Source organism: Tyto alba, unplaced genomic scaffold, assembly GCF_018691265.1.
Source record: "Tyto alba isolate M040663 unplaced genomic scaffold, T.alba_DEE_v4.0 Super-Scaffold_42, whole genome shotgun sequence".
Taxonomy (NCBI): Eukaryota; Metazoa; Chordata; class Aves; order Strigiformes; family Tytonidae; genus Tyto; species Tyto alba.
This window is the reverse complement of record NW_024881318.1, coordinates 7559826-7582809: the sequence shown is the minus strand read 5'-3', so window position 1 is coordinate 7582809 and position 22984 is coordinate 7559826. Positions and strand designations below refer to the sequence as shown.

Below are 22984 nucleotides of genomic sequence, written 5' to 3'. Positions count from 1 at the left end.
CCCCAACACTTGAAAAAGAGGCACATGCCTGCATCTCTGCCATGTAACAGAATTAAGAAGGCGAGGATGTGTCTTAGCATTTCATATTCTGAGTTAACCTCATTCTGAACTGAGTAAGTCCTCAGCGCTTCTGTCAGAGGCCAGAATTCAAGGCATACTTCCTGCCCATCTTGATGCTACCAATGTGCTGAAAAGTCCTGCATATTGCAGTTTTGTTTAAACTGCTCCATATTTAAAGATACTTCAAATCCCAGTTTCAAGTATCTAATTCCTCCAAGATGAAGCCAGTATCAATCACATGGGACAGCCTACCTTTTTGCCTTCAGAACATGTAGAACAGCTCTAAAAAACAGTTCATCAAACTCCAGCTGCAATTTTTCCACAGAGTAGGGATGCACTGTTGATCCATATTGTTTACTGCCACTAACATATTGGGCCCAGTGGTCACTCACATGACAAAGTGTCATCCTACACAGCAGAACAAGTTGAAGAAGGATCATTAAGTATGTCATCACCATATAAAAACAAACAAGTGCAACTAGGTCAGAGTCTAGTCACAAGAGATACGTTCAATCCTCTGTCCTCTGCTTTCCAGAGATTTCCATATAAATAGCAATTCCCTCCCCTCTTCAAACAGGGTTAGTCTAAAATTCTTCTGTTATCCTTCCTTGGTTTTCTAGCAAACAATGAATAATATTTTGTTATACCAAATTAGTTTGTGTATGAACTTTAGAGCCTTAAGGTAATCCCACATGATGAAATAGCAGTACATGCAAAAAGTTCATACAGCAGTAATTATACTGAGAAAGTTACTACTCTAATAACACAAAGAAAAACATGGATTTTGTTTCTGATTTAACTGTATCACCCCTTGAAAACACACTCATAGAAGCCATATAAAGTGACTGCCAGAGATCTAGAACTAAAGAGGAACTTTTAGGTTTCAATTACATTTGTTTATTGCAACAACTTGACATTTTCCAATGAGCAAATTAAAAACCCTAAAACAATTATAGATAACAACAGAAAGAAAGCAGTAACACTTGTTATAAACAGGTGTGGGTCAAGAAACTGTTAGATTTCAGTGACTTTCCAAGACAAGACTAAGCACATCCCTGATGGAAGGCAGCCTGGTGTTCCACAGCTCACCTGGCTTCTTTGTACCCACATCATTTAGATTCTGCAATTCCCCTCTTCACAGGCAGCTTTAGAGTCAAGAACCCTGGGATTTCAAATTCCCAGACTGACTAACCCTAAACTGACCAACTCTCAAAGCAGAATCTACCCAAGAGTTGTTCGGGGTTTTTGGTTTGGTTCTTTGGGTTTGGGGTTTCTTTTGTTTGTTTGGTGGTTGGCTATTTTTTTTTAGCAGCTGTGAACTTTAAACCAGGCTGCATGAAAAAAAATTAATCACTGAGAAAATATTCTCTTACTTGATCAGCTGACCAATTCGCTTCACAAACTGTCGGTACCGAGCTCTGTTAAATGTTTCTAACCCTGCAGACAGAAGTTCCACTAAGGAGTTTGCAAAAGCAAAAATCTTCATCATCTCCTGGGGAGTTGTTTTTTCAGGAAAATAAGCACCTAAGACCAAGACAGAAAAATAAGTCTCAAACAAAATGTGTGAATTCTGGATTTTTAAAAGTACCTTAACAAGCACTCAAAGCAACAATCCACCATATAGCTGACAAACAGTTCATTCTTTGCCAGCTATACAGTGAACTGAAATTTATGTTTTGTTTATGAAATGAACAATAAATATCTGTTAAGTACAAGTAAACTATGAAGGTTATAAGACCTCTTGCAAGCAACTATCTTCATGTACTTATCCAGAGATTTAGCAAAATCAAGAATGAATAAATAATTGGAGAAAAAACACAGTAACATCACAGCTAAGAGGCAAAGGGGAAAGGTTCATTCTGAAAGCACATCTGTGAGTATAACTACCAAGCAGATCAAAAGTAAGGTAGAAGTCTCTAATGTCCTGCATGTATTGCTCTAAGTTTTAAAGTTATGCCATAAACATGGCATACACCTCCATCTCATCTATTTAGTCTGTGAGCTCTTGCAGAGGTTCATCATTATTTCACTCAGACACTCTTGTAACTCAGTAGCATTCTTGGCAGTTTTAGTCACTAATAAAATTAGCATAAACAAAATGAAGAATAACTCTTTAGTAGCTGATTTACCTCCAGATTTAAACCCAAGGAACTGCTGAAAAAGTTCATGAAATGGAAACTGTGACAACAGGGCAATCAAGTCATCTTCCAAAAGCAGAATCCAGCTTGTTTCAGGATCCTCATCCTATAGACAAATACAGTAATTTTTAGTAGCTTTACAATAAAATGCAATTGCTTCAATACTGTACTAATCACAGTTTGCTTCTAGGAAGAAAACAAAAAGTACAAATGAGTTCTCCTTCCCACATATACACAAGTTCCTAAATTCCTCTTCTGTGTGTGTTTCTACATAAAAGCTCTCACCAGCTAGGAACCAGAACCAGAGGCAACACTCTATTAATCTAACCCAGCCTCAGATGTGAAGCACCTATCCAAACCTATGTCAACTTCCATGCTCCTTTTGCATGCAGTAGCCCAACACATTTAAATTCTGTCTGTTAAAACTTATTCCTGGAAGCTCCACTATCTACAGATATATCACAGAGATAAAAGAGAGTAAAATTGATCTAAGCTTCCAGTGATGCTTTTCAACTGAAAAAGTAAGCTCTTCTTTCTAAATTTCACAAAAATCAACATAATAAGGTTGAGCAAAAGCATAAAGAGAAAAAAAGAAAAAAAAAAATCATTTGCTGTACCTCCTCTCCTCCTTCATCTACTAGGGTCCAGTTTCCAGATTCTTTCCCAGATGAAGAAGAACTTTTCCTTTCACTTGGTTTCATATGGCACATGAAGTCCACCCGATTTCTGATTTAAAGTCAAAAATTGAGTTCACAAATATTAGAAAATTAAAAGTTCTGAATTAAGTCATCTTTTAGTTAACAGAAGATATTTAAAAAACAGATACAAGAACAGGAAATTAATACGTATGTCAGAAAGCTGCCTGGTTGAAAAGGATTTGGGGGTGTTGGTCAACACCTGGCTGAGTAGGAGCCAGCAGTGTGCCCAAGTGGCCAAAAGCATCCTGGCTTGTGTCAGCAGTAGTGTGGCCAGCAGGCCTGGGGCAGGGATCGTGCCCCTGTACTCGGCACCGGGGAGGCCGCAGCTCCAATACTGGGTTCAGCTTTGGGCCCCTCGCCACAAGACAGACACTGAGGTGCTGGAGCGTGTCCGGAGAAGGGCAACGGAGCTGGTGAGGGGTCTGGAGCACAAGTTCTGTCACGAGCGGCTGAGGGACCTGGGGGGGTTCAGCCTGGAGAGGAGGCGGCTGAGGGGAGACCTGATGGCTCTCTACAACTGCCTGAAAGGGGGCTGGAGCCAGGGGGGGTCGGTCTCTTCTCCCTGGTGACAGGGGATAGGACAAGGGGAAACGGCCTCAAGTTGAGCCAGGGGAGGTTTAGGTTGGGTATTAGGAAATATTTCTTCACCAAAAGGGTTGTCAAGCACTGGAACAGGCTCTGCGGGGAAGTGGTGCAGTCACCAGCCCTGGAGGTATTTAAAAGATGTGTAGATGTGGCACTTGGGGACTTGGTTTAGGGGTGGGCTTGGCATTGTTAGGTTAATAGCTGGACTCAATGATCTTAAAGGTCTTTTCCAAGCTAAAAAATTCTGATTCTATGATTCTGTCATGTCATGGGCTTTGTAGGCTGTGTATCTGGAAGGAGTTTTCCATGTAAAGTGGGCTGGAAGATGGAAATATCAAGCTCAGCAGCTTGCCTCTTAGCTGTGACTCACACAAGGTCATAATGTTACTTCAGATCCCCACTAGAGCATTTTAGCTCCTCTTTTGGATAAAAGTGCAAACAAACACCAAAATATCACAACAAGCACACAAATTCCTTCTCTTCATGGAGTCCCTTGGGAGGATGGTGCAAACCCGGGCAACAGATCAGGAAGGGGGGGCACATCCTGCAGAGCCCCGAAGGCCTAGGAAACATCAGCTGCTGCTTTGTCACCTTGAAATCATCTCCTTGTAGTTTCCACGGGCTGTCCTCTAAATAGCACATGGGCTCAGAGCTCTGCGCGGTGGGGAGGACCATGACAGCCACGTGCTGCAGGGGAGGAGGAGAGATGCTCATCCTCCCGCATCCCTCTGGTCAGGGAGGGCTTGGTGCAACTCCCCATCCTCCACGCCCGTCTTTGGCTTAGTCGATTATGTCTTTAAATCTTGTCCTCTGTGCCCATGGCTCTGTGCTCGCTGTGTTGCCTTTCTTTTTTCATTGCTCCCTGCCAGCCCTGCCTTTGCGACGTCCCACGGGCAGTCACGTTGGTCCTTTTTATCCTTTCTGTGCCAACATCTGCCCAGAGGTTTGCTGAGAAGGCTGGTTTCACAGCATACAACTCTGCCCAGCATCTTCTGGACCAGGAGCTCCTCCTGCCTGGAAGCAGCTCTTCTGGAGACCTCCACCGTCTCTGTGACCTCCCATGTCTCGTGTACACCTTGCGCTGTGAGGCCTGGTCCAGCCTTGGGCGCTTAGGAAATGGCTATGAGCTGGAATAAAATCCTTCTACGGCGGGAGCAAGAGTGACAAAATAAAGAGCTTAGTGCACATTTTTGATGGATGCCCCCAATTTTTCCCCTGGCACTTCTGGCTGGCGCAGCGAGCCCAGGTGTCCCAGGCAGCAGAGCGGGATGCAGGAGCCTTCGGGTGCCTCCTGACACGCAGCGATGTGCCTCTGACCACCCTCTCCTGCCAGGCCTTGCAGGAACCAAAAGTTGTTCTCTTCATCCATCTTATGTCCTTTAAGACTGGGGATGAGAGGTCAAGTTAGGATGTTCCTGTCTTTTGCAACTGAAGACTGACTTCATTGCAAGCGCGTTTCCTTTTTCACAGACCTGATTAGCAAAGACGTGATGTGAACTAAGAACTGGTAGCGGGTTTATCAGTAATAAGCCCATTTTGGAGCGATGTTTGTGCTTTCTAAAGAAACAGAAACCGTTCTGGCTTCTGCTTAGGTCCTGCTCCACAGTTCTCTCTTCCCATGCATGTCACAGACGGAGCAAAGCTCATCTGGGATACCCGGGGATTTCCTGAAGGTCCCACTCCACCAGACCTCCCTCCTCACTTCTTGCTTTCTGCCCACTGACGTTCAAGTCCATGACTCCTTAGAGCAGTCTACATAATTCAATACTTCATTCATCACAAATACTAGCCCTGTTCTTCCTCATTTCTTGCATCAGGGGTGACCTCCTAAGAAATCCCCCCGCCTCTGCTGCCCACACTTTTGTCCCAGTTCTCTGCAAACTCTCATCCTGATTTTCAACAATTTACCGAGTTTCTCTGTCCTGCCATTATTTCTCTTCAGGATTCTTAAAGTTTGCCACTTTTGCTTCCTTTCACTGAGTTTCACATCCGGTCCTACCATTGTTTCCTTTTTGCATCCTCTTTCCCTATACCTTTTTGCTCCCACACATGCTGTTCTATGCAATACCAACTGATCCTCTTCGCAGATGACAACCAGTAGCACCTTCTTCTCAGCTCCCCTCATCTGCTTTGGGCTTCTTCCAGAGAAGGACAATTCATGGTCAGAGCATCTCTTTGCATTATCATAGCACTCAGAAGCCCTGCTTTTGTCCTGGGTCTCCAGAAGGGTAAATCCTCAACAGTCGTAAGGCAAAAATCCAGTTTTTGTCCTAAGCTGGTTCCAGGCATGGGTATGAGGAAAGAATGGAGTAGACTTAGTCAACCTTCATCCTAGCCTACCTATATCGACACATGTGTCTTTTTTTTTTTTTTTTTTTTTTTTTTTTAATAAGCATCAGTACGATATATGTTTTTGAGAAGTAATTTGAAGGAAAGCATTGAGCCTTCAGAAGTCTGTGTGAAGCGCGAGTGGCACTGTGGGGCTGAGAGCTCTGGGTTGGAAGATGGAACTTGGCCCCATGGGTGGTGTAGGCAGGACCTTTCCATGGCTGTGATGTTTGGGGGGGGTTGAAGAAGCTAGCCCTGTGTGATGTGTTGGAGGGCACGCAGCAGTGGGAGGGGAAGACCTGGTACTTAGGGAAATTATATTTGCAGTGGTGTTTTGAACTGATATGTGGGACAGTGTTGCTTTTTTGCGAGGCCAAGGAGAAGGCTGTTGCAGCAGCGGTCATTGGGTGCATCCATACATACTGAGGGCAGTGAGAGAAGCCCATAGCTCGGTGATCCTGTGTAGAAAGGTCGGATAAATTCACCTCCAGCCCAGATGTAGGCTCCTACAGCCAGATGTGAGGGTGATACTCAGAACAGTGCAAGTCAATGCTAACCAAGATCCATCTCCATGTCTGCAGAAACGGGGAGGAGCGGTAGACAGATGGGCTATATCTAGGGACTTGGAGGGTTTTTAGTGTTTGATTTCATCAAGTTAGAGCTGACAGCTAAGCTCCCAGGAGGAGATGACATACACTGTGGGGCCAGCTGTGCTGAGGCCAGAGGGGAGCAATAGGATGTGGTAGGACCGAGCTCTTCTGTTTTCTGAAAGTCATGGAAGTGCCTTCTCCCAAATTGCCACCACTGTTCTCATTCTGGAGCCTCTCCCACCCCTAAAACAAAAAGAGCTTATTTCATAAAGAGGCACTTGCACATCGGCTCCCAGCTGAGCCATCACTTGTGCAAATGCTGCCGAAGGTGGCAGTGGCTGTGGACTGCACTGACAAGGATGTGACTCCTGTTCTTGTGCTTTCAGAGTACAGATCTGACGAGCACAGTTAGCTACGACAGCATCATTCAACATCTGAATGAAAGCAGGAAGAACTGCAAAGAGTTTGAAGACTTTCTGAAGGAAAGGTATGGAGCTACCTCTGAAAATCGGTTGGGTTGAACGTGGGAAGCGAGGTGGTGCCAGTATTACTCCTTGAATTCCCAGTTTTGTTTGTTGTGTTTAATTGTCCACTGCGGTAAACCACCTCTTACTTTTGACCGATGAGGAACTTGTTTTCTTACGCTGTTCTTTCCTTGCATGGCTGGTGTTGTGCTATGAACTCCATGCCCAGGAATCCTTAGCTGTGAGGCCGGGATAGTGCCAGAGTTTGATCCTCACATTTTGAACTGCCCGTTAAAAAAAAAGGGGACTCAGGAGCAGTTTAATAATTCAGTCTTACATGTTGTCAGACATCTGTACTGATGTGTTTGTAGCTGTTGGTGGCCTGCCCAGGCCACACACTCTCCCAGGAAGTTCACCTTGCAGTTCAGCTTGTAGAAGATGGTGAAGACCTCGGCATAGGAGATGCACAATTTTGTCCTGAATTTGTCTTTGTATATTATGGACAGCCCACAGATTTGATGTTACAAAGAAGGAGCAGGATTAGATAGTGTGTTTATTAATGAGATGATATGACCTAAGTAGAGGTTCTGTGGCTACAAAGCTACAATTGAGATGGTCTGGCCAAGTATTTTGACTTTATGGTTCACCTGGTTGGCAATGCTTAAATACAAAGAGCACTGCAGAATAACCCTGAATTAATGTAATTTTGGTGTTGAGAACTGAAGAAAACAAACCTCTGAATACAAGACTTGGTACAAACCAACCTGGAACAAATGTAATGGGGATGAAGAGGAGGAAAATGTGCAGTTAAAAGTGTCTAATGCACCTACGTCTGTCTAGGCTGTAATCCCATGTTCCAGGAAAATTTGGGCTTTCCAGCTGCCCGAGGAACCATCCGCTGAACCCTGAGAACTGTGACAATAGAGAAAGTGCAAAAAGCCTCCTCCACACCCTGTGCCCTGTTCCTCTTCACTGTTGAAGGATGTGTAGGTTCCCACTGATGTGTCTAGCCAGGGGGACATTAGAGGCTGGACCTGGACTTGCTACTGGCACCTCACACTGAACATGGCCCAGTTCTCTACGTACAGCATGGCTATTACACGGTCCCAGTCATGAAGAACATGCCTGTTGGATTTGATGCTTTGTCTCAAAAGGAAATTCATGGGAAGTTAGATAGAGGAAGAAAAAAAATCCATTTATAATCTTTATTTTTTCCATTCCCCTACAAGCTTTTGGGGTTTAAAGAGTTAAGTTAGGTGAGCCCCACTGCCAAACTCTATAAATCAACAGCATAGGCAGCTGCAGTTGCATTATAGATACAGACATTTTAGGAAGCTATTTATTTTATCTTGTAGACCTTCTAATGCAAGCCTCTAGCAGTACTTTTTTCTCTCCACTGAGAGCAGACAGCTGGGGCGGATCACCCAGGTGGAGATACCTACATTTGACCAAGCAAGTCCAACACTGTTTGTCTGTACAGATTTCAAAACAGCTGCAGAAATCTGGTTGGTTTTAGACTGCAACACACAGGCTTTCTTTACACCCACCTCCTTTTTCCCAGAGGGAAAGACAAAGTGATCTCTCAAAGATGTTATTTATGTTACCTCACAAGATGTGGCTTCTTCTTCAGGTGTTCTCCCTAAGGATCAGAGGCAGGTGGGAGAGGGTACCTATTGCCTCATTTTAAAAAGACCTGAAGAGATGAAATGATCAAGCTGAGCTTTGGGGTGCATGTATGGTGGCTGAATGGTTTAGATTGGATATTAGGAAATATTTCTCTGTCAAAAGGTTTGTCAAGCACTGGAACAGGCTGCCCAGGGAAGTGATGGAGTCACCAGCCCTGAAGGTGCTTAAAAGACATGCAGATATGGTGCTTGGAGACATGGTTTAGTGATGGACTTGGCCACTGGACTAGATGATCTTAAAGGTCTTTTCCAACCTCAATGACTTTACGATTCTAAATGATTCTATGATAATTTGATATTCTCCAAGACTTGCACCAATCTGCTGTATTCAGTAAATGATCTTCCAAGAAGTATTCTGAACAATGTAGAAGGCTATCAGCTCTGTATAGCAAGCACATTTAAATATGCAGGGGATAACACTATTCTTGCCTATGTGTAAGAAAAATCCTTAAAAACAAACAAAAAAAAACAACAACAACAACAAAGAAGAAGAATATCATGTCTCAGAATAGGTATTCTGCAACAACCATTTAAGGCTATCACCACTGAGTCAACAAAAGGATGACAGCAGGCCAGCTCCACTATGCAACTTTCTTAGGTGCATTAGCTGGATACCACATCAACATTAATAACACTGGTCTTACGTACGCTAAGCTACCAAAACTAAAGACCTTTCAGGAAAGAGTTGCCTCAAAGCAAGCCAGCTCCAGTTCCATGTATCAGACTACCTTAAGTCTGGGATACTATTTTCCAGAGTCTATACTATACAAATCTATAGTTGTTCAGAGATACCACCAAGTTAAAACAAATGTGCAGAAAGTTTATATATGAAGTTACAATTTTAACATCCAACTTCCTTCTAACTTTAAATGCAATAGCAGTACTCTGCACACTGTGCCACAAAACTCCAGAATAGTATCACCCTCTTGATCTCCCTGAACTTAAACTCTGATGATATGGATGTATTGCAAATTAAACAAAAGTTTTAAGATACTAATTTCATAAACCAAATTCAGAATTCAAACTTGCTCCTGACACACAGCAACTAAACCAGACATAGCTCTTTTACCAGTAAGTACAGCCACTGTGGAATCTCTGCGTTCTTCTATCTACAGTTGAGACAATCACTCCAGACACCTTAAGTCAGCCCTTGTTCAAAACACAAGCATCAAAATGCACTGGCAATACGCACGCCCTCAGGATACACTTGTTTCCCCAGGCAGCTCTAGACAGGAAATGTGAAAACAAAACCCTTTAAAATAATAGCATTCGATAATCAGGACCTTCACTTAACTCAGAGTCAGACTATCAAGACCAGAATGACAACCTTAAATGTCATCAGTTTCATTCTTTGACGTTAAAATTTGGGCAGAGGGCAGGCAAGCTATATATTTTATCTGAAGCACTAACAGTTTTCACTACTGTCTGATCTTATTAACTAGCTTTGCCAAGGACCATGTATTCCTTCTAGATAAAAAAAAAAAAAGGATGAAAATTAAAAAGCCCAACCAGTGTATACACTAACTTAGCAAACCCTTAACTCAAGGGCTTCTGTTGCAGAGACAGTAAAATGAACAGGCCATCATGCAAGGCAAGAACTCTATTTCAGAAGTCACAGTAACAAAACACGTGGGTATGCCAGTCTTCACAAGCTATATGACAGCTGAAAGCAAGCTGCATCCTACTGTGCACAGTAGGAGAATGTACTGCCAAGGCTGTATTTTAAGATGAATGAGTAAAAAGAGTTTGAATTAAACCATGAATCTCTTACTTGTGCCTGCTTTTATGACTTTGTCTGCAGTGAACTTTGAGTTTTACAAGTAGATCATGTGTCAAGTTTTCTACTCTTAAACAATCAGAACAAATTTATAAAATCATATTCATACTTACTTGACAGGAGACATAAGCAAGGCAAGAGATTGCATGAAATGAAAGACACCTGATGGGTTATCCAAGACTTTGATCTGAAATTAGATGCAAAAAATCTAAATACATCTAAATAAGCAAAACAAAGGGGACACCAGTTTTATCAGAGAAGTTAAAATTCTGAGTTTCACATTTTTCACTAGCTTTTTGTTCAAACTAAGAAGTATCCATAAAAGATAGTACCCACACCCTGGAGAAAGTATTGTTATGGCAAAATGTTGGGAGTTGTCCAAAAGAAGTACTTCTAGAAATTAAAGGAGTTAAAAATAAAAAAAAAATACAACATCAAAAGCTCCACAAAAAAAAGACAACTTCTCTTTCTGTTTCAGATGTACTTTTGGGCACCAGGGGGAATTGGTATGTTGAGCACAGGGGAAATTAGGATGCTACAACATTAGGTTAATGTTTGGACTCAATGACCTAAAGGTCTTTTCCAACCTAAATGATTTTATGATTCTATTCTATCCTTTTATTTCATTGTTTGCCTTTCCCCTCTTAGTGTAATTGCAATTCTTTTCCTACAACTAGATTTCCAACATCTTACCGCAAAAATGTTCTTTACAAGAAGACCCTGGTGTCTTTGGATATCTGCACTCCCTCTGATCTATATAAAGTGAACTCTTTCCCCTGAAATTACCTAACTAAAGCTTTACAGGACAGCCAGTCCCATTTCAATGTCCAGGATATAAAAATCTGTTCTTCCTCATCCCTTATACATCACAGAGCTGCCTCTAATCTCACTTGTCTCGTATACAGTTGCTTCTTCAAGTCTAAATATTCTATTTCTTGGAGTGCACCGCCGAAACCTGCTGCTGCATGAGGCCACCTGAGGTGCACCACAACTCCTTTACTCCCTTCCATGGAATCTCTCTAGCCAAGAATGAGAAGTGTGTTTCCCTGTTAACCTTCACATGGTTGGGCTAACGTGGGTAAAAACATTCCTTGACAAACCCCTCACTGTTACAATGACTCCAGACACCTGGAAATATGGTGTCCTTTACAATGGATTGACTAGCACAAGACACTCTCCCTTCCTACCCACCCCACTTCTACTCCAACTTCCTGGCAATAAAGACTTAAACATTCACACCTGAATGAATGGACAAGCCCATTCACTGATCCCAGCTGGACATCGAAGGATGTGGTTGAAGAGGAAGAGATGGTCACCTGGACAGCCAATTCTTTGCAACACTGATACCTAAAGCAAAGTATATTGCAGTCTTGTAAACTATTTCAACATTCATTCCTTTACAGTCTCGCTAACTAGAGTAATACTGGGGGGTTTTCTCATTTTTATTCCCATGCTTTCTAACCTCAATTTTAAAAGCAAGTTACAGGAGAACATATTTAAAAGTCTGCTTGCTTGGATTATGAGCCACAAACCATTTTCTTTGGTGTAGAAAAATTAACTACATTAAATTGCATTAAAAACTAATTTATTTAGAAATCAGCAGGAATCTATTTCTCAAAAACTATGTATTTATATATATATACACACTATATACTATATATATATATATTTCTCAAAAACTATAAGCCTGAATAGTTTTACTTTCAAAATAAGTAAAAGCATAATGAATATTGAGTATCAAGCCCACTTTGAGCAGTGCTGGCTGCTCAGATGCCAGACCTCGCTAATGCTGCTGACCTCCATTAACTTATCAGTCAAGGGAATTCATTCTAAAGATTCACTAACAGATCCTGTTCCTCAAGAACAAACCCCCCAGAAAATCATTGCATGTGGGACTGAGAGAAACAGTAACACTTTCAAAAACAACTCCAGAACTTAACCCATGTGTTAGGTCAAACAACTATACCCATTCTTCCTCCCTCACCAGTCTCTGCAGCCACATGAGAAGGTCACTCTGAAACTGAGGATCTTCAATAACTCTGCGCGTGAAACTGAAAAGGACGCTGATACATTCCTTCAAGTGGCCCAAGTCTGATGAAAGACTTTCTGACTGCTTTGAAACTGTAAATTAAAAACAGAATTAAGAAGCTTCAATGAGCAGCATTCAGTAATAGCATAAGTAGTGGTTTTGGGGCAATAGAGAAAACTTGGTCTCTGTATCTATAGATATCAAGTTGCTTGATACATCTGACAGAGGAGAACACTTAAGAGTACTTTATTTAATCTTATAATTAAGGACTGGACACTAATTACAAGAATATACTATGGTTATTCTAATAAAAGGCCTTCCCTCAACATAATATTTGTAAAAAACACTATTTACTATGCATATAAACTATCTGGGAGGTGAGGGGCAAAGGGAGGAGGACTAGGAAGGATAAATATCCAAGGCAGGAGGGGGAGGACTACTTTAGCTAAAAGATTATACTGGCACAAACCCAAATAAGTAATACACCTAGGATGAAAACCAAAAAGACTTATAAGTTTTAGAGCTGCAAGATTTCAAATGGTCTTCAAGAAGTAAAGCAGGAAAAACATCCATCTGGTTTTAGAATTGTGCATGATCAATTTGGGAAAGGGCCTATATTATAAGTTGCCTTTGATAACAAAAGATTGGAGTCTGGGTATGCCATCCCACACAGTGTCCCTCTACAGTAATCAGTGGCAGTATACAGCTTAGACAGAATACAGCACTCCTGCATTCATCTTCTACTCCCCAAGTGAATAAGGTAAGAGAATTGGAGTTTTTCCTGTGAGAAGAAAGTTCCATTGATCCTTATATATCAGCAGATTTTAGTATCAGAGGAGAAACACTCCAGTATATACAAATTCCACCACAAGACTCTAAAACTCTAGGTGAACAAGGTGCTAGGCACCCTGCACAGCATGGCAGTAGTCCAGACCAGCAACACACCTTGTTCTTGCTGCTGAAGAGCCACTGATCTCAGCAGGGACGAGCTGCTGAGCAACCTGTACACATATGACTCCACCTGCAACCGAGACAACACCGAAGTGTACGAGTGCAGCGCCAGTGTCTGATGCACGTGTTCTGCTTTGGCTTCAAACAGCTTCTTCAGCTCCACCAGCACACTTTCATTCAGCTCCACTGTCTGGTAGCGATGGTGACCTGTCACTTTACACTGATCTGCACAGACACCCTGAAAAGAAAGCAATTATTTTACATAAGCTGTTTTGTCATTTTGTTGGGTCAAGCACGCTTACATAAATTAACCTTGACATAACCCTCTCCTCAACAGATTTCAAAGTTTTCATAAAAGGGGACACTTCACAAGTAGAAAAGACAGACATTTGGGAACATCCTACATACTTTTTAGAGCTGCTGTTTATGGAAGAGTCCTACCACTGACTTCTGAAAAAAATTACTCTATAAATCCCCAGTAAATCAGATTTATAAAGACCTCAAGCAACTTGTCTGTATCACTGAGAAATGTGAACGAAACCAACTGTCTCTACTCCCAGTGAGCGCACCTGCTTCGCAGTTTACAGAGTTCCATTAATATTTGGATCTGCTATTTTAAAGCTAAAATATGTACTGAAACAAATATTCTTCTAAATTCCCAGAACTGAATATTTGTAGCAACTTGCCTTCATATGTTTAAAATTTTCAGAAGTTAACTGCACTCTTTTTCCCAAACTGGAATTAAAAGCTGAGGCCAGCTTTCCTCTGTCCTATCTAATTCTTCAGCGCAAGAAAACCATAATGCATAACATTCCTGTTATTCTTTTATGTAACCAGAAAACATGCTTCAGAGTCAGCACTTTGGAAGCTTAGCTTGAAAGTATCCCTGTGTTTCCTAAGTTAGTAGAACAAGAATTTTAAATTGGCACAAAGATTACAATTACTCTGGACATACAATAAATAGATAGCGAATTGGGATGGAAGAAAGCAAGCAACAAGCTTAGCCAACTGTACGATGCCTAGTGGGGATGTAAGACTGAAGCCAAAATTGCTTCTATTGTAGAAAGCAATCAACACGAAACTGAGAGTCTAGTGAGATGCAGTGTTATTCCCTACTAAAAAGGAAAAGATTTATATCTGTTCAGTGGATGTTTCTAAATGTCTCAACTCTGAGGAACTGCACAGGAGAGGCACTGCACTCACAGAAACAACGGTAAAATCCACCACATACACAGGCACTTAGTACCCTTGGATAATTTCGATGATGTGTTGATTATAAACAGCTTCAAAGTGCCAGAACAATTTAATTACTCCCCCTGCAACATCCAGCTCCAAAAACAAGTTACACAAAATGAGTTTGTGGTAAAAATTTTTCTGATGCATGCACCGAAGAGCTCCCCAAACCGTTCCAGTTTGGAGACAGAAATGCTACAGAGTGCCATGGCCACTCTGAAAATAGCTAAAACCACAGCTACACTAAGAGAGCAACAGTTACTGAAAGTGGATGGACTTCACACTCCCCCTGTTTTGAGCAACAGGGTCACCCACAAGCGTGACTAGAGCTCCTCTGCAGCTGCCACGTCTGACAGCAGGACAGTTAGGAATGACGTCAATGAAAACTGTCACTACAGGCAGCAGGCCAGATGGGATATCAACACTACAGTCATTCTGAAGTCATCCTCCACCACACGCCCCCTGCATCTACCTCAAGTACAGCAGCACAAATTTCATCCAACACTACAGACAGAACTGCCTGTACACAGGCTCATTCTGACTGGTGACACACGAGTGACTCCAAAAGACATAGCTAACAGAGATCCCACTACCCTACATTTGTCAGAGTTTAAAAGGAAAAAAAAAAAAAAAAAAAAAAAAAAAAAAATCAAACAACAACCTATCTTAAATCTCAACAGGATGATACTCTGAAGTACTGGGGGTCAGTGATGAGACAGAAAGAAAGGGCAATCATCTCTTAAAACAAAACAGCTTAAATAAGATAAACTTGACAGCAAGTAAAATTAATGTCTGGAATCATCCAAATAGTTTGGGTTCAGAAGTAGCTTCAGCAACAGCACCTGTACAGTCTTCTGTTCTTCCTTAAAAGTCCACAATCTTCCCTTAACGTTTTGGCAGTCTGTCATTATAGCCTGCAGCTCTGTCTCAGCCAGCAAGAGCTGCTTCCTGCAGCGCATGTAGTTCAGGAGCAGTTCATAAAATTCATGCCTGTCCTGATGAGCAACACTTTCAAATTCCTCCGCATAGGAGTCAACATTCTCCAGCCATGAACACGGCTCAAAAATTTTCAGCTGTTCTCTGGTAAATGGCACCAGTTCTGGTTCAGTTGGAAGCTCTGGATACAGCCGTTCATTATGTGACAGTGGTTTAACTGCTATTATGGTTGGTCTCTCATAGGACAATTCAGTTGACAAGTCTGGATAAACTGGCTTCAATCCCGAACACTGAATACGTGTTTTGGATTTCTCAGAGACCTGTGAGATACTAAGAGGAAGCTTCTCTGAAGAACAGACAAGAGCATTTTTAATATCTTGTATGTTTTCAGACCCTTTGTCCTGTACAAAACCCACTCCTGCCTGAGGGACAGCAGCAATGGAATGAAAAGCACGACTCAATAAATCAGAGTTTCCTGATCCGCTAGCAACTGCCTCCACAGGGCAGTGAGGTTTGTCCAACTTGCTTTTTCCACTCTTCTCAACATCCCCACCATATTCCTCATGGGAATGATCAGCTTTGAACTCTTTGGCACCTGTGGGAGGCTCTAGAGTCACTGCCGAAGACCCTTCATTTGATGAAGACAAATTACTCTGGGGGATATCACACACATCATTTACGGTTTTTCCATCCTCTACTTCATCACTGAGTTGAATTTCTGTAAATTCTCCAGGATGTTCCACTTGCACTTTACTGGCTTGAGAAGACACTTCAGTTACAGCAGGAAGGAAGACATCATCAGACTCTTGTATCTGGCACTCCTCATTACTTTTCTTCTTTTTTTCCTAGAAAAAACAAAATTAACAGTGTCACTATCAAGTGAATCTCTCCCCCTTGCATCTCAAATCCCACCATAACCAAAACTAGCATTTGTCAACATTACAACTCCAAAAACCCCTCTTAACACATAAATTTTCATAATACTATAGGTAAAAACAAATGTACCAAACAGACCCTTGTTCTTGAACTGACCAAGTAGACACTGATAGACAGTCTTCAAAGGGCAGCTATTCAATAGTGCTTCAACATTTCTCTGTAAAAAGCTATAAATATCAGGACAGAATGTTTCATTAACATATGAAAATATCAAAACAGGACCCCGACCTCTAAAAAGAGTCACTAGATTTCATAATCTTACAAAAATAGTTATTTTGTGATTAATTTTAACTTCTAATTAAATAATTTAGTTAATGGAAAAATATTTTCAAAAAAGTAATTTCAAAACAAAGGAAGTCTGGAATGTACCCCCCAATTACATTCTAAAACCATCACATCTGTATGATTACTGAAATATTTATTTCAATATTTATTACACACCAGGGATGTAGAAAAACTCTGCAGTAACATTAAAATTGTAAATCAATTGTCCACTTTTAAAATAAGATCAATTTGAGGGTAAATATTCCCATGGACTTAGTCTAAAGTGAAGATTGTCCTCCTTCCCAAAGCACAGCATGGGAAATAATGTTGCACAGGAAATCAACAAATTTGTAAATTGTGTAAACTGGTAAGTATATTAGGAGTGAAACAGAGAAGAATTTGGTTACAGAGCTCCAGTTTTAATGACCCAAATATAGCAAAGAACACAGCTGAAATCAGCTTTCAATACTCCTCCATGATTGGGGAAAAGATGATAGTTTTGGGAACTTGCTGACAGCATCACATATACTTTCACTAAACACCTGACACGACTTTGCCTTATGAGAAGGCATACATGAAAACAACTCAAATCAAGGCCCTAGGTAACCTCAATCTCAAGCCTATTTTTACTCTAAACATATGCTCACAGCTTCTTTATAAAATGTCAGCACACTGCCTTTGCTTTCAGACTGTTTTCCAGTATATTAGAAACCTGTAAACACTTCTGTTCACAAAACATTTCTGATGCACTCCAAGGCTAGCTGAAGCTACAGGTGAGAGGTTAAAAATAGATCAGCACAATTCTTTAAACTAGGACTTAAAATAAACATCTCCTGACAAGTAACTCAAAGTCAGTAATTTCCACAGGATATGGTATCACTAGATCGTATTTTTAACACTGTACTGATCCGCATACTTTACAAACACACGCTGGTCCTTTCTCCTCTACAACCTCAAAGTTCCCTCCTGCAGTCCTTACACAGAATAAACTCCCTTTATCTTTCAGTAGCATCCTATATTCCTCCCAAATGCTACTGTTTGATAAAATGGTTTCTTTTAAAATGTATGAAGTGCCTTTCAGTTTTCACTTTCCAAGGCAAAAAATGCCATAATGATTAACAGGGATTTCATCTGATAAAGGATGAAAGAAATCAGGTTCTGAATTAACATGAAAGTAAAACCTGATGTTCTCTCTTCTGAGGGTTTAGCCTTGAAGTCACAGGCGATGCCTGCTCATTAGCCTTGACCTGTGCCTAGCCATTCTCCTCTCCTAGCACATCACTGAACGACATCTCAGTCTCTAAGGACATCTAATATTTTTCAGGAAAAATCTCTAGAGTACCTGAGTGCGACCCACTAAGATGCACACAAACATACAACCTCATCTTCACCAGTTCCAGGTTCACTGGTTTTGCCACTTCACTGTGTTTGAATCAGTCTGGTATTACTGGTGTTGGACAAGGTTAACTTTGGGACTGTTTTCAGAAAGCCCTGGGCTCCATTCCACTACTTGGCAGCTCCACAGCTGACCCAGCCTTTCTCCCAGCTCACAAAAATTTCGGCTGTTTCTGAGGGATGGGAATGATAAAGTCCTTAATGTGATGGGGCCCCAAACTTCATCCTCAAACACCCCTGCCTATTAACAGAGCTGAGTATAATAATAGAACAAAAATATCAGGAATGGATCATGTGCAACACTGAAGGATCCTGAATGTCAATGTGACATTGCCTGTGAATTCTTTCACCGTGAATTACACCTGGAAGGGACAGCCAAAGACAGCAGGCACTGGAGTCACCATACACACGTCATTAATGAACTACCAGCGTCATTTATGAATCACCACCTTCCTGCAGGGAACTGATTCTCTTAAGCAGCAGTCTTAAGATCTGACTGCCTTGCACATACTGTGGGTCTGAATCAAAACAAAAACAATGACACGCTTACTCCTCTGGGATTGCTCGTCCCTCTAATCTTTACTTGGCTCCAGTTGAGCAATCACAGCTGTAGATCTAACGCTTATTTTACAGAAGAGTAATCAATTAGTTCATTAATTTATTTTTCAGAGGGCTTTGACAGCCATGACTTCAATGCCTTTACTCTATGTGGTACAGTTTACAATATGTAAAGGTTAAGCAATTACGGGAAACATTTCCATTTTGACACAACTCTGGGGCAAGATATTTCAGTTCAGGTCATTTCCACAAACCACTGAAATTCTGCGTAGCACAGCTGCAAGGAAAATAAAGCATTCAGAAAGCTGTTGGTACTAACATCACTAACCAGGAACACACAACAGGATTAAAACCTGGGAAGACTGATACTTAGCAACTGTAACACCAATTAATGAAGAAGAAGCACTGTTGCCTGCTATACATGGTCTCCTGTTTTCAGCATTTCAAAGCCAAACCTATACACAGGAGATACGGTGTGGGATGACAGTCCTACTACACTAAAACCCAGGTAAACGCCAGGAAGTTCAGTTGCTCTACGGCTTCAACGCAAAGGCAACTCCAGCCGTCTCGCTGTGCAGAGCTGCCCGAGAAGGCCATTCGCTGTAAGAATAAAAAGCTCGTTTACAGCCTTTTACAGCAGGGGAACTGTCACTCTAAATCTCCTCCCATCGCTTTAGAAAAGGACGCGCACCCGCTCCCCCCGGAGATAACCGCTTTCAGCAGAAGCGGAGGAGCAAAAACGGCTATAAACACCGCCAAGAGCGGTCACCCCCTTCGGCTGCTTTAACAACACCGCTTAAAAAAAGGAGAAACGCCACACAGGACCCAAAACCCCTGACTGAAGCCCCACGGCGCGCAATCCCCACCTCCCCGCCACGCCAGGCCCACCTCGCGGCTGCGACCGCCACAAGCGGGCGGCGGCAGCGACGGACCCGCAACGAGACACCCTGAGGCGCGGCCCCCGCCGCCGCCTGTCCCCGTCCCGACCCCCGGTCCCGACCTTCGGCCTGCCCCTGGCGCGGGGCCGGTGCGGAGCCCGGACAGCCTCGGCCATGGCCGCCCCCCGCTCGGCCCTGGGCGCTGCCGGAAATGGCGGCAGCCCCGCCCCCGACTCGCTCCAGGCGATCCCGGCCAATCAGCGGCGCGGAGGGCGTGGGAGCGACGGCGGAAGAGAACAAGTGCGAAGGGGTCTGCGGGAGGGGCCAGGCTCCCCCATGAGGAGGTGCGAGAGGGCCCGGCTGCGCTATAGAGGCCTGGGGGCAGGCCAGGCTGCCCTGTAAGTCCGTGAGGGGAGGCCAGGCTGCCCAGTAAGTCCGTGAGGGGAGGCCAGGCTGCCCTGTAAGTCCGTGAGGGGAGGCCAGGCTGCCCTGTAAGTACGTGAGGGGAGGCCAGGCTGCCCTGTGAGTCCGTGAGGGGAGGCCAGGCTGCCCTGTGAGTCCGTGAGGGGAGGCCAGGCTGCCCTGTAAGTCCGTGAGGGGAGGCCAGGCTGCCCTGTAAGTCCGTGAGGGGAGGCCAGGCTGCCCTGTAAGTCCGTGAGGGGAGGCCAGGCTGTCCTGTAAGTACACGAGGGGAGGCCAGGCTGCCCTGTAAGTCCGTGAGGGGAGGCCAGGCTGCCCTGTAAGTCCGTGAGGGGAGGCCAGGCTGCCCTGTAAGTCCGTGAGGGGAGGCCAGGCTGCCCTGTGAGTCCGTGAGGGGAGGCCAGGCTGCCCTGTGAGTCCGTGAGGGGAGGCCAGGCTGCCCTGTAAGTCCGTGAGGGGAGGCCAGGCTGCCCTGTAAGTCCGTGAGGGGAGGCCAGGCTGCCCTGTAAGTCCGTGAGGGGAGGCCAGGCTGTCCTGTAAGTACACGAGGGGAGGCCAGGCTGCCCTGTAAGTCCGTGAGGGGAGGCCAGGCTGCCCTGTAAGTCCGTGAGGGGAGGCCAGGCTGCCCTGTAAGTCCGTGAGGGGAGGCCAGGCTGCCCTGTAAGTCCGTGAGGGGAGGCCAGGCTGCCCTGTAAGTCCGTGAGGGGAGGCCAAGCTGCCCTGTAAGTCCGTGAGGGGAGGCCAGGCTGTCCTGTAAGTACACGAGGGGAGGCCAGGCTGCCCTGTAAGTCCGTGAGGGGAGGCCAGGCTGCCCTGTAAGTCCGTGAGGGGAGGCCAGGCTGCCCTGTAAGTCCGTGAGGGGAGGCCAAGCTGCCCTGTAAGTCCGTGAGGGGAGGCCAGGCTGTCCTGTAAGTCCGTGAGGGGAGGCCAGGCTGCCCTGTAAGTCCGTGAGGGGAGGCCAGGCTGTCCTGTAAGTCCGTGAGGGGAGGGCAGGCTGCCCTGTAAGTCCGTGAGGGGAGGGCAGGCTGTCCTGTAAGTCCGTGAGGGGAGGCCAGGCTGCCCTGTAAGTCCGTGAGGGGAGGCCAGGCTGCCCTGTAAGTCCGTGAGGGGAGGCCAAGCTGCCCTGTAAGTCCGTGAGGGGAGGCCAGGCTGTCCTGTAAGTACACGAGGGGAGGCCAGGCTGCCCTGTAAGTCCGTGAGGGGAGGCCAGGCTGCCCTGTAAGTGCGTGAGGGGAGGCCAGGCTGCCCTGTAAGTCCGTGAGGGGAGGCCAGGCTGCCCTGTGAGTCCGTGAGGGGAGGCCAGGCTGTCCTGTAAGTCCGTGAGGGGAGGCCAGGCTGCCCTGTAAGTCCGTGAGGGGAGGCCAGGCTGCCCTGTAAGTCCGTGAGGGGAGGCCAGGCTGCCCTGTAAGTCCGTGAGGGGAGGCCAGGCTGTCCTGTAAGTACACGAGGGGAGGCCAGGCTGCCCTGTAAGTCCGTGAGGGGAGGCCAGGCTGCCCTGTAAGTCCGTGAGGGGAGGCCAGGCTGCCCTGTAAGTCCGTGAGGGGAGGCCAGGCTGCCCTGTAAGTCCGTGAGGGGAGGCCAGGCTGCCCTGTAAGTCCGTGAGGGGAGGCCAAGCTGCCCTGTAAGTCCGTGAGGGGAGGCCAGGCTGTCCTGTAAGTACACGAGGGGAGGCCAGGCTGCCCTGTAAGTCCGTGAGGGGAGGCCAGGCTGCCCTGTAAGTCCGTGAGGGGAGGCCAGGCTGCCCTGTAAGTCCGTGAGGGGAGGCCAAGCTGCCCTGTAAGTCCGTGAGGGGAGGCCAGGCTGTCCTGTAAGTCCGTGAGGGGAGGCCAGGCTGCCCTGTAAGTCCGTGAGGGGAGGCCAGGCTGTCCTGTAAGTCCGTGAGGGGAGGGCAGGCTGCCCTGTAAGTCCGTGAGGGGAGGCCAAGCTGCCCTGTAAGTCCGTGAGGGGAGGCCAGGCTGTCCTGTAAGTCCGTGAGGGGAGGCCAGGCTGCCCTGTAAGTCCGTGAGGGGAGGCCAGGCTGTCCTGTAAGTCCGTGAGGGGAGGGCAGGCTGCCCTGTAAGTCCGTGAGGGGAGGGCAGGCTGTCCTGTAAGTCCGTGAGGGGAGGCCAGGCTGCCCTGTAAGTCCGTGAGGGGAGGCCAGGCTGCCCTGTAAGTCCGTGAGGGGAGGCCAAGCTGCCCTGTAAGTCCGTGAGGGGAGGCCAGGCTGTCCTGTAAGTACACGAGGGGAGGCCAGGCTGCCCTGTAAGTCCGTGAGGGGAGGCCAGGCTGCCCTGTAAGTCCGTGAGGGGAGGCCAGGCTGCCCTGTAAGTCCGTGAGGGGAGGCCAGGCTGCCCTGTGAGTCCGTGAGGGGAGGCCAGGCTGTCCTGTAAGTCCGTGAGGGGAGGCCAGGCTGCCCTGTAAGTCCGTGAGGGGAGGCCAGGCTGCCCTGTAAGTCCGTGAGGGGAGGCCAGGCTGCCCTGTAAGTCCGTGAGGGGAGGCCAGGCTGTCCTGTAAGTACACGAGGGGAGGCCAGGCTGCCCTGTAAGTCCGTGAGGGGAGGCCAGGCTGCCCTGTAAGTCCGTGAGGGGAGGCCAGGCTGCCCTGTAAGTCCGTGAGGGGAGGCCAGGCTGCCCTGTAAGTCCGTGAGGGGAGGCCAGGCTGCCCTGTAAGTCCGTGAGGGGAGGCCAAGCTGCCCTGTAAGTCCGTGAGGGGAGGCCAGGCTGTCCTGTAAGTACACGAGGGGAGGCCAGGCTGCCCTGTAAGTCCGTGAGGGGAGGCCAGGCTGCCCTGTAAGTCCGTGAGGGGAGGCCAGGCTGCCCTGTAAGTCCGTGAGGGGAGGCCAAGCTGCCCTGTAAGTCCGTGAGGGGAGGCCAGGCTGTCCTGTAAGTCCGTGAGGGGAGGCCAGGCTGCCCTGTAAGTCCGTGAGGGGAGGCCAGGCTGTCCTGTAAGTCCGTGAGGGGAGGGCAGGCTGCCCTGTAAGTCCGTGAGGGGAGGGCAGGCTGTCCTGTAAGTCCGTGAGGGGAGGGCAGGCTGCCCTGTAAGTCCGTGAGGGGAGGCCAGGCTGCCCTGTAAGTACGAGA

At 45.7% G+C, this 22984-nt stretch overlaps 1 protein-coding gene across 3 annotated transcripts in view; it reads right to left on the bottom strand.

Annotated features, from left to right (window-relative positions):
* Positions 1–19708, bottom strand: part of EPG5 (ectopic P-granules autophagy protein 5 homolog) — a 66583-nt gene extending 46875 nt beyond the window's left edge. For all 3 annotated transcript variants that reach the window (XM_042804479.1, XM_042804481.1, XM_042804480.1), the window contains exons 1-10: positions 19628–19708; positions 15381–16319; positions 13300–13543; positions 12310–12446; positions 11565–11672; positions 10439–10512; positions 2816–2924; positions 2190–2304; positions 1434–1584; positions 313–468 (exon numbers count right to left, since the gene is read on the bottom strand). In XM_042804479.1, coding sequence (XP_042660413.1) covers positions 313–468; positions 1434–1584; positions 2190–2304; positions 2816–2924; positions 10439–10512; positions 11565–11672; positions 12310–12446; positions 13300–13543; positions 15381–16319; positions 19628–19681 — 2087 coding nt within the window. In that variant the 5' untranslated portion in view covers positions 19682–19708. The remainder of the gene's footprint in view (positions 1–312; positions 469–1433; positions 1585–2189; positions 2305–2815; positions 2925–10438; positions 10513–11564; positions 11673–12309; positions 12447–13299; positions 13544–15380; positions 16320–19627) is intronic.
* Between the last annotated feature and the right edge of the window lie 3276 nt (positions 19709–22984).